Source organism: Mchenga conophoros, linkage group LG1, assembly GCF_057382185.1.
Source record: "Mchenga conophoros isolate Kocher_MC1m ecotype Shallow Benthic linkage group LG1, M_conophoros_male_GT1.1, whole genome shotgun sequence".
NCBI lineage: Eukaryota > Metazoa > Chordata > Actinopteri > Cichliformes > Cichlidae > Mchenga > Mchenga conophoros.
Window position 1 is genome coordinate 6,303,209 of NC_140526.1, and position 12,116 is coordinate 6,315,324.

Genomic DNA, 12,116 nt, shown 5'->3' on the forward strand with positions numbered 1-12,116 from the left:
TACTGCATACTAAACAGAAAGGAACACTAAATATTTAAGAAGCTAAGTAAGGCAAATATTTAGCACTGGTTCATCTACATGTCTTTTCAGCACCAAACCCACGTATTCCCTCAAATGTCGACTGATTATTAGACCTCCAGTAATCCATGTATTATGTCTTGCGCATTCTAAACCAAAGCAAATTACCCATTTGTTATGAACCCCACTGTAAGAGACTAAATGCAAGACAACCGCCAATGTGATTAGCCTATTTAGGCCGTTCAAGTTTACTCGAGCTGCTCGACAGACTACCTACTAATGAGAAGATTCTAGAAACCCTACAAAACACTTTATTCCATTTCTACTCTGAACTGGATGAGCACACTTTTATTTGGATCATATAATGCTCATGCAAGGGACAATTTCCATTTTCTTTTGTGATGTGTCTCTTTTTTTTAACCACGTCCTTTACACAGCCCAGTGATTCTGAGGTACCTTTTCTGCACAAGAGATTTATTTGAACATTCAAGTCAGGCAGAGACTAATGGATGAATGAATGCAGACATGCCCATTACAGGAGAAGCATCAGGCTATCATTAAAACAACCCCATAAGAATTCCCTGCTGCGGTGAAAAGTTTTGCTTGACATGCATTTACATAGTCAGCTCCTAGTGTGTTATTTTAAACCATTTCAAAACACTGCACTGGATTGTATTCAGCATAGCTTTGTCTCTTTTGCATCCAACCACGGTTTAGTCCAGGTTGGGTAACTATTACTCCTCAGCCCATTTGGCAAAATGTATTAAGTCCACCTGTGATTCTTGAGAAACATCACAGTCTATCAGCATCTGGGATAATGGATTTTGACAGGTGTATTTTCTTTGGGGTATTTCCTAAAGTTGAAAGGAATCTACCATCAACCATTCAACGCCAAGCACCTCCTGGGTTCAATCCACATTAAACAGCTCTGGGACGCTTCCACTAACTTAAAAATAACCTTCTGATTGTTAACTGTCCAATGCATAAAGTCAGCTATTGCAAGATGGGGGACAAAAGGAGGGATGTAAATCTATGAGCAAGCAGATACCCAATGTCAGAAAAATGTATCCGTAAGTCAGTGTTTTAAAATCAATACTTCAATTTAATTTTAGTTGGGGCAAAAGTGGTTCTGATGTCACATTTTCTACTTAAGATCTTTCTCAACATCTATATGGTTTAAGTGTCTTTAGGCTGCATTTTTGCCATCAAGTAACCTTAATTACTACCTACGAGTCAAATCAGCAGTGGCAGACCATGTGGAGAGTGTGTGGAGGACCCAGGTGCGGACACAGGCGAGGAGACAGAACTAACTTTAACAAAAGGCGAGCCTTTATTATGGCTGATATAGGGGCAACATAAAGCAGCAAGGACAGAGGCGAAACTAAACTAGAACCTACACTGGGAAAACTTTGACTTAACTATGACAAACTAGGAAGACTGGCAATGACTATGAACAGGACCTTGTGCAGAGTGCATGACGAAACAATGAAATACATGAATCACTAACAGAAGCATGAACTGCACAAGAATCCTGAAACTACTTAACCTGACACGACATGAGGGATGTAACACAGATGACACGACGACAAACACAGGAAGACTGAGGACTTAAATACACACATGATCAGGGGAAGTGGAGACATATGAGGACACAGCTGACTAGAATGAAACATAATGACAACACAGGGGAGAGAAACACTAATTACAATGAACAAAACACAGACTCTTCCAAAATAAAACAGGAAACACAGAGACATAGACATGACACAAACTTGACAACAGGAGCCACACAGACATGAAACATGACAAGTGGACGCACGGACCAGGGAGAGATGACAAAAGGGACTAAGAAACAAAGGACTAAACTGCAACCTAGAAATCAACTAGATGAGTTAAACTATAACACAAATGAATACAAAAGATACATAAAAATTCAAACACTGGGTCACATGACCCAGCACCGTGACACATTCTTAATTGTTTGAGATACTAAACTTTAGTATCTTGCTAAAGTGATAAAAACTGCAGACTCAACAAAACCACATAAGGGTTGGCCACATTTTAACACCCACAGTTTCTTTGTCCATGCTACCAACACCAACCAAACCCAATGCCATTGAAAAACTGCCACCACTAACCACACAGGGACATTGTGCTTATCCAAGCAAACCAACTTTCTGCTCTTTCACCAAACAACCACCAGTGATGTGAAACAGCAGCTACAAAAACAACTCTGGTCAGAGTTTTTATAGTCACTTTAGTAGAGGACTTAGATGCCCTTGAATTGTTCAAGCTTTCCAAATCACTGATCTTTCTTTGCTAAGAAATGTACAATGTTTAAAACACCCAACCAACCACAGTGTTCGCATTTGAGGAGACAAATAGAAACAATAGTTTCAGACAAACCTACCCACCGCTGCTTTAGTTTTTGATCATTTAAACCCAAAGCTCAACCTTTCAGTAACAACTAAACCAATACGAACAAAAAACAATCACCTACCTACCACTATTCAAGCCAAAATCAACAACTTTCTGCAATCAGTAACAATACCAGCGATAATTTCAATGACTTGCATGCTCCCATTTAATAGACAGAACACACACTGGCCTTGTGAACTCCTTTGTAGTCAAAGCAAACTTACAGAAGCAGCAAAATATTGCCTGAATTTAGTCACAAGACATGAAAACTGACCCAAACTCTACATGAGCCTTATCTGCACTGACACACTAACAGCACAACGCAGAGGGTTTACTCAGGGGGCCTCCAACAGACGTGTTAGTGAGTGCATGTATCATGTCCAAACTGTTCAGACGCACTGGTGATGATACCAGCAGGGCTTGTGACTGTGCTAGCAAATACAACAGATGAGAAGCTTTTTGCAGACGGAAGACATTTTCCTTCTACCATCACATCTTTAACCACCAAATGCAGTTTAGCATCCATTACCATCCATACTACGTTTAGTCTTGTTACTAGTGTCGTTAGCATTGCAAATGTGGAAAGATTCATGAGTGTTTTGGGTCTTACTGGCAATATAGCTGTTTTGTCGTTTACGTATGAGGATGTATTGTAAGTTTCAACTAACATAAAGTCCCTAATTCTTTTTTCCACATAACTTCTGAGAAATCATTGCTCATTAAAATATAGTTTACATGTTGGGAACCTCTAAACACCAAACTGCCAACAAGCCTTGAGTGAATCTGCTATGGCGAAGCAGCTCAAAGAATATGTCTTTTTTGGCAAACATAACAGTAAAGTTTTGAGTGTTTCACTTGCTAAATGTTCACATTATTATTGTTGTGTAACTTGAAATCTTTTAACCAGTATATTTCCTAATGATATTGTTCATATTTTGCACCGATAACTCACCTGGGGAAGTTTTGTTCCTATTTGTTTCAGTGATCAGATTATTAGACATAAGTTTGGGAACCAGGGACACAAAGGAATTCTTTGCATTTCCTGGTGCTAATAAACATACATCAGACAAGGACATGTTACTGTGGCAGATGGTTAGCAGAATTAAGGGTTTCATTTTCTAAAAAGCTTTAAAATGAAAAGGAAAAACATAGCGAAACAAATATGGAATTTAATTATTAAGTAATAAAAATCATAGCTCAAGATGGTCTTTATTGACTTGAGTTATCCTCTTTTTTTGGGCTTTAGGAAAGGAAAATGTTTATTATCGTCTTTGAATGACTTTCAGTGGCTACAAACATATTTAAGTTGTGAAACTAATGTGTGTCTAGCTTCCTAGAGTGCAACAGCAGACCACAGAGTGTATTGGTTTCACAACCCAACAATCACAGCACTCGTCAAGTCAGCTGGGATGATGATGAATTGCAATGTGGTGGACTCAGATATCAATCTCACAGCGTTTTGTGTTGGACTGGCATGACCCTGCTTCCCATACCACAAGAATGCCAATTCCAGGGGGAATAATCCTACTTGGTATTCACTTAGAGCTCCGGAAGCAGCCATATGTTGTGTCTGTTCCTTCTACCACCTCCTGTGAGCTATTTCTATGCCCCCTTCCCTCATCCTTCCTACCAGCTAAGCAGCTGTGCAGATGTGGACACCTTGTCACAGTTTACTTCACACTCCTTACCATTTGTTTTTCTTTGAGCGCTTCAAGCTGAGTGAGAGTCTGCAAGTGATCCGTGTGTATATCCTCCCCCATGTGCTCTCTCAGATTTTCTGTGACAGCACCAGTTAAATAGAATGTGTGAAACAGATGAAGAGATCTGCGCTCTCCTTCCATCATTTGGCTCTTTTCATTTGCACTTAAAGTCCTCGTGCCCTGACCTTAACTTCTCACATCCAGAGTTCAATTGCAGAATTCTTAATCTTTTAATCTCACTCTGCATCCTCTCTCTTTCTATCCTTCTCCCTCTATCAACCTCTTTCTCCTTTTTGTAATTACAGGACATACTTATAGAGATTATGGTCATGTCATCTGCAGATCAGCTGCAAGCCATCGCCGAGTCCACTGCTGGACAGATGTATGATCAGAACACACAGACACGTAAGAGGAGTACCATCAGCCTAAAAAAAAGGAACTTTCTTTAAATTATCATTTTTTCAAGATAGGGCACATTTGTGTAGTTATTGCTATTATTTCTTTTGGTTAATATGACACTATAGTGAGCCAAAGACAACTGTTTAGACGTAACATTTTATTAAATCTCTTGATCCACATGCAAAACTTAAAATTACCGTTTCCAAAACGTCTGTAACGATCCTTCGCTGCATTAGAAAACTTTGTACATATTGCTATAGACAGAAATCAGTATGTAAAGTGTGATGGATATGATATGTGACAGATTCATTTTACTGTTTGTGCTGCGCTCACAATTCAAAGCAATTAACCTGCCAATAGCAATGTCATCATAGTCAAAAAACTATGGCTCACATTCCAGCCCACTCAGACCAGCGTGTACAATCATCGTTCAGTTATTCTTACTGACATTGTGTGTGTTTATAGATTACTGGGTATGTTTGCAGCTAGTTTTGTATACTTTGTTACTGACTGACAACCCTGATGTCATATATAATGTCACTGTCACTAATCTCACGCTCTCATAAAACCATACTTTTTTGTTGATTTTGTCAGAAAATCTGTTCGGGTCTCTGTGATCAGTAGCTCTTGTGCTTATATTGTCAAATATAAGCACATGGATTTTTCAAGAGTTTGCAGTGGTCAGTATTTTAAACATTTATCTATCAGCCACTCAGGTCATGGAAAAATACCTCCCCAGCACACAAACCTAAAATGTTTTCCATTCTCTGGCATCACTCAGGGGATGCTCTAAACATAAAGTGGAGCTGAGGTGGGGTTTTCTCCTATTTTTGTACTTAGACTTGGTGAAGTCTAAGTACTGGGAACCACAAATGTTTGTACAAAATTATTTGCTTATCTATTTAGAAAATGGTGAGTAATTTATATGAAAATATTGTTATCCTGTTGATTAAAAAAAAAAAGAATAGGGAATTGATTTAAAGTTTGTGGAATGTATTTTCTGAGCATTATCTGTACCAAGTTTGATGACAAACCTCCCAACAGCCGCTGAAATGTTTCTCCCTTACACAAAGTGCCGATCAGTCAAATAATCCAGCACTGCTATTCTTTAAGCTATGTCGCCAACCACGACTGAAACTAAGATGCACGTTATGTGTGCATGTCTCTGCACTTCTGCAAGGGTTCATCTTGCAAAAGGACAACAATGTGCTTTTCAAATGCCAACTACAACACAGACTCCACTAAACTGCCCACAGACCAAAGCCTCTTTCTAAAAAAGCTATATAAACACGGATGTTTCCTGATGGCCAAACAAGTAACCATCCAATCCAAGTACTTTGAAAATATCACACTGGTATTCCTGTTGGATTTACAGCCCAATCATTCCTGTTTTAACCACAGTATTGCAGTAGCCCAGGGCATTGAGGGGAGACTAGATTTTACATGAATATCACCCCCACCCCCATGGCAAAAAAAAAAACTGTCTGGCTTTCACCTGGTTTTCACTTCTGTTTTCACGGCTGGAGTTCAAAGGTCAAAACAAAATAAATGCTTTTGCGGACAAAGTTATGTGAGAAAACATCCTACACCTCCCACCAGCATTCACTTAAAACCTCAGAATGACTTGGCCACTTGTTGAATATTAGTTTTGCTTTCAGGAGGATACCTCTGTCCAGCATCACATTTTGCTACTTTAGGACAGGTAAAGACTCGTACTCCCCTTGAAGCTCTGGTTTCTAACACACCACTGAATACAAACATGAAGCAGAAATATGGACCACCACATAATAAATCTTCTGCTTTACTGTGCAGAATATCTCACTCCAAGTAACCATCTGATTTTATGCTTTTCTTCCTACCCACTAAAGGGCCGTTCATGTTGGGATTTTACTTGCTCAATTTGACTTAAATTGCAACGCTACAACAAAGCACAGGGTCTGCATTAACAGCTGTGAATATATGTCAATAGATATGAACATGTGGCTTTGTTTGGACTGGAGTTTGGCAATAGGGTGCCCTGTCTGAATTCTTGTGTATGATACAAGTGGATTACAGAGATCAGTTAGTACTAAAATAGTCCCTGTAGGCTGCTAGCGAGCACAGTAGATGTGTTCAATGTGTGCCCTTTAATCGTTTTCACTGTGACTTAGATAAAAATGTGTCCATTCTTTACAAAGCACCCACCCATTTCTGGCATAATCAGACACCCAAAACAATTAATTATTCACAGAAGATTTGCAGGAAGCTTCAACCAGTCTTTTTCTCCATAGCACCAAACTTCTTTCATCTAACCCTCATCATGTCCAAGCATTAAAAAGGAGGTGCAGCAGATCCGCCAAAGACCCCTGTCACTGTCAATTGCCATAGACGGATGTCACCCAGCAGCAGCGGCTTACTTCAAACACCAGCGTCTCATTAGTCGGTCCAGCAGCATACAGGCTCTCCGGCTTGTTGAAAGAGCGCTGGTAGTCGAATACGGTTCCACCAAAGTGGAACTTCCCTGGCCAGTCCACAGTCCACTCCCCAGTCAAGTAGTACTTCTTTTTCAGGGAGCGGACAGCCAGGTAGCTAGTGGAGACTTCCATTTCCTGAATGTGAATACTTCTAGCCCCAGCTGGAACTGTCACCATGGAGTAGTACTCTGGTTTCAAAAAGAGAAAGAACAACAGCCAACACTAAATCATTATTAGCTATTATTGCTGTTCTATAATCCTGTCATGTTTCATCCTGCTAACATCATCCAGATTTTACCATGGCTTAACCTCTTCTGAGGTGAGTCAGTCCATTATCCAGTGGAATTATGTACATGTGTCTGTCTGTGGATTTAATTTTTTATCCTTGTTTCTTTGGTTAAGTCTTCTTTTGTATTGTAAAAATACTCAGTGTACGCCACCTAACATGTTCAGACACACTATTAACAAGGACAAACACAATCTTACCGTTAGCCCGGTGTTGCAGAGTGTACCGGCCTTTGAAGAACTTGCAAGTGGAGTTGTCTCCCTTACAAACTCCACAGGCATCCAGAGAGGCCTTAGAGCTAAGAACTTGGTCACAACCTACAGCCTAAACACACACACAAATGCATGTTTGCCATCAGTGTGAATGGAGCAAAATGAGCATGATAAGCTTGTTTCTTGAAGTGCATGTGTCAATAAAATAAACTCTCCAACTATCAACAAATCTATGCATCAAAGGGTGATAACTCAAGAAGAAAGACTACAAGATGAATATCACCTTGACTAGAGAAGCAGCGTTACTCTGAGGTGACAACAATTTTAAAACGCTTTCATAAAGAGCTCATAAATAAAGGAAAACAGAGAATACATTAAAATAGTGCAAAAGTGTCTTCCCAGTGCTAAGTAAGCCAAAGAAATTACTCCAAAAGATTTTTTTACCCTTTTTCCATTTACTCAATGCATTTGATGCAACTGCACATACTGATTATCTACAGACAACTGCACTGTCTTTTGATTCTGACACTAACTGTGCCTCTCATACAACCACTAGACAACAGAAAACATTCACTTTTGGAGTACAGTGAATCCACAGAGCTGATATACCTCACACACTCCATCAATGCAGACATCTTCTTTGTGGTCAGAGCAGGAAGTGCCATCTTTAACTTTGCTGGACATAGCAAAGAAGAAGTCATAGTCTTCTGCAATGCAGTACAGCTTGCAGATGTCTTCATCTGCACAGAGGAGAGGAAGAGAGGTATCATTAAGAATGATGGCATCACCTGTAAAATGCACAAACTGTTCTTCAAGTTTTATTGTCTGGTCAGTTTACAGCTGCAGAGGCTACTGACTCTGCAGGTATGCACTAAGACTGAAACACAAAAGACAGCAACTACGAATGCACCCAGGGGTATTCATATGGAGCTACAGGTTTATTTTGTAGTTCAGATCAGTTATCACAGACAAGTCTCTACAGCCGTCTTTGATTAAAATAAATGACGATGAAGGTGACTTGGCCCAAGGTCCCAGAAGGCAGTTCAGAATCTGTTCCTCTCTAGATCACCCCCCATTCATCTCCAGCTTAAACAGGCCTGGGACGACAGCCAAACACACGGCTCTCCTTCACTGCACTCTCTTTCCCTTGCTCTGTGTAACAAAGCTGGCCCGCAGGCTTCCTTTTTAAATCTATTCTCGGTGTGTCAGAGGGTGCAGGTGGCTACATGTCTTCCATGCACATTACACACAGTGATAGTTTCCTTCAGCTTATTGGCCCTAATCATTGCAGCAGTAAATAGAGGTTGGCATTACAGAAACTCTTTTTAAAAGAGTTTTGGGGAAGCAGAGCGGGTGCAGAATATAAAAGATCTAGAGAATTAAGACAAGCAAACCTGCCCTGAACAATCTGCAATTCTCTGTATATTTAAAAGCTCTGTGGCCTTTAGCCAATGAATATAATGTGCCAAGAATACAGTAAATCACTGTATTTACTCATAATCCACAAGATCTACTGTGTATTTTGTATTTTGTGTCATTTACTTGTGGGGATTGTAAGTAACTGACCACCTACCATCCACTTTGGTGTAGGGTTTCCACTTATAATACCAGCCCCTGAAGGGCTTGCTGTTGTACTCAGCGCACTGTTGGGCACGGAAATCCACAGCATTGGGAGGGCATGGACGAATATTACACAGCTGGTTGAGACGGCTGGGGCCTGAGCAAAACTTGCCATTGTTCTGTGGCCTGGGTAGAAGACGAGATAAGACAGAGAAAAGGGAGAGGAATTACAGGGAAGGTAGATTTGTTTAAGTGCTACAGGACCTTTGGCAATATATCAACAGCACTAACGTGCCAGAGCAGTTCACGGGAGAGACAGCTGGTCAGTGGAAAAGATCCACCCAAATTTTTTCTTTTCAACACTTCTAGTTCTCGTTCTATTCATATAACTTTTTCAATGAAATCCCTGTACACCTGTGAGAAAGCTGTAAAAGCCATCTTGCAGAAGCAATAATGATTAACATGCAAATGGAGTACATAAAAAAGTCTGTACATTTAAAAGTAAAAGACTATACAATAAATGAATGGTCATTTCTTGTAGTCGAGGAGTTGGATGGGAGATAAATGGTCAGGTGTAAAGACCTTAGCTACTTTAACAAAGGCCAAATTCTTATCGTCAGATGTCCATCAGAATATTCCTGGAAGTATTTGGCACAAACCATGAACCAGGGAAAGGGTGTTGTCCTGGAACAGGTCTGGTACATTGTGACTTCGACTTGCAACTGATAGTATTTCAAGGATCTCTTATTAATGTCTTATTAGGGTCTAGCTGAATAATTTAGGGTGCCTTACATGGTATACTGGTATAATAGATAGCACAATATAAAGATACTGTTAACAGCCCTATGTGGTTTTAAATTGGCCGTAGGTGTGAATAGTTGCCTGTCTCTCTGCTTTAGCCCTGGAATAGACCAGTGGGTTTCTCACAGTGAAACCTGCCTCTCATCCACTGTCAGCTGCAATAAGCTCAAGTCCCCGTGACCATGGGTGGGAAAGTAGTTAATAAAATAGTTGGCTGGATGGACCTTCGGAAATCCTGCAGAGTCCTCGACTCAAATGTATCCAAGCTGTTTGGCAGGACGTGAAGGACCAGCAGCACATTAGGCAAAAGTTTTTGTTGCTCAGCATATACCTCAACATATATCACACAATACACATATCTGTCTATTTTAATGTGTGTATTTAAAATATTTTAAAAAGTGTAACATTTATTTATCTTTGAAAAACATCAAGCTAGATATTTACCCATTCTAAATGGTAAATTTCACCAACTGGCTGCTGCCTGCAGCTTCAAGTTTATATCATCAAAAACATGCAGATTTTGTCAGTGATCTCTCTCAGCAAACAGTCAAAAATTCATACTAGCCCATAAAACTCGTTTTTTAAGCTTTGGAAGTTATTTATCCAAGTACTGAATCATTTAACTGAATAAAGTGGGATTTTTAACGCTACTTCATCACATCATAAGTCACATGCTTACAAGCTATGCTGAATCAACAATTTATATACCACATGAATAAAATCAACAGCTGATAAAAAGGAAGTGGCGCTTTAATGTGTCACCAAAATGATCAAACCAGTCACCACTTATTAGAAAACACAACCAGACTCTTGACATTAAGTGAACATCAAGATGCCATGTCAGACTTCCCAGGCTCTCTAAACCCATGCCAGGCATTCCAACACAACCACCAACAGAGAAAATTGAGTTTAGCTGTTTACAGAAGTGCGCACGCAGACACACACATACATACAGAGACTGGAGAACCATGCTGATCAAACACGTCTAATAAAAACAGTTCACTAAGTGTGACAATATAATGAAACACTTTGGCAATGGAACACAAACAGTGCCTAATAGAAACAGTAAACACCACAGGAAAAACTAGATGTATATTTCTTTCGAGTTTTCTGCAGCAAATGAAAATGTCTGTGTATAATGGATGTCAGCAAACAAGACAAGCAGATATCTGTTCTGCCCTGGACTCAATCACAGAATGACTTAGCTGCCAAGACTGATGGAACTCCATTCAAGGTGTGCCTGTGTATATGTGTGAATTTGCTGTGTGCCAAGCATGCATCCCTTGGTGAGAGGGGGATTTGGCACAGGTTTTGCACTCCTGATCTTATTAAGACTTAGCAGCAGACAAATGCAGCCCATATGGTAATGTGCTTACGGCAGGCCAGCGGGGGTTTACGGTGTATACTCCATCAGTCAAGGTCTCATGATCTGAGAATCACATAAGATGGGCTGTTTACTCGAGAAGGGAGTTGAATGCACTTCATAGACTTTGTACAAGTGGCCCCTAAGTTTCACAGCACTCTTTGTCTCTCTTCCTTTTCTCTTTATCATTCTTTCCTCTCCTATCTGGATGATCCAGTATCATTGCAACTGTAAATTTACTTCTAACAACAAGACAGAAACCAGATACAACAAGCCCCAATGCAGGGTCCTTATGACCCTGAAGGGTGTTTAAATGTCCCAGTAGCCTACTAAATCTGCCCAAAGACAGAAGCCGAAACCCCTGTAGTTCAGAGGTCACTATGTCTAGTCTTGTCATCTTTCTGAGTCAACTGCTCCCTCCCTGTCCCTCACAGGACTTCCCTTTCTGCAGTTCACATAAAAAATAGATCCACATTCTGCTGCTGTGACCCCTTTACAAGTCCACTGGGAGATTCCAACCAAACAATGGTCTAAGTACCATCATTCCCTAATCGTGTACCCTGTTGAAATGGGGTGTGCCAAAAAAATGCTCCTTATAAAACCAGGTCAAGATCATGAACCTAATCTCCCAGGCTTTTTGCTAAGGATTAGGATCTTTGATCTGGCAGGTGGTCTACAGGGAATGAAAGAGCAAGGACAGAGATGGAGTGAGGAAAAGAGGGAGGCAAGGGGAGAAGATTCATTTTCCATTTTGGAGCTACTCCTAGAAGGGAAGGCTTTAGTCGGCTGATCGGAAGCCTTGTACAAGCCTGAGCAAAACATACGTGCTTACCTTATAAAATGAATGAGTTTGTGCAGAATCAAATTATTTTAGGATCTGTTCCTGCTGACTGAGGATTCTGTAGC

The 12,116-nt window shown here is 40.3% G+C and overlaps 1 protein-coding gene across 3 annotated transcripts in view; it reads right to left on the reverse strand.

Annotated features, from left to right (window-relative positions):
- The window catches only part of adamts18 (ADAM metallopeptidase with thrombospondin type 1 motif, 18), a 53,789-nt gene that overhangs the window by 13,695 nt on the left and 27,978 nt on the right, over positions 1 to 12,116 (reverse strand). For all 3 annotated transcript variants that reach the window (XM_085291985.1, XM_085291900.1, XM_085292070.1), the window contains 4 exons: positions 9,060 to 9,232; positions 8,096 to 8,226; positions 7,475 to 7,598; positions 6,932 to 7,176 (listed from right to left, as the gene is read on the reverse strand). In XM_085291985.1, coding sequence (XP_085148111.1) covers positions 6,932 to 7,176; positions 7,475 to 7,598; positions 8,096 to 8,226; positions 9,060 to 9,232 — 673 coding nt within the window. The remainder of the gene's footprint in view (positions 1 to 6,931; positions 7,177 to 7,474; positions 7,599 to 8,095; positions 8,227 to 9,059; positions 9,233 to 12,116) is intronic.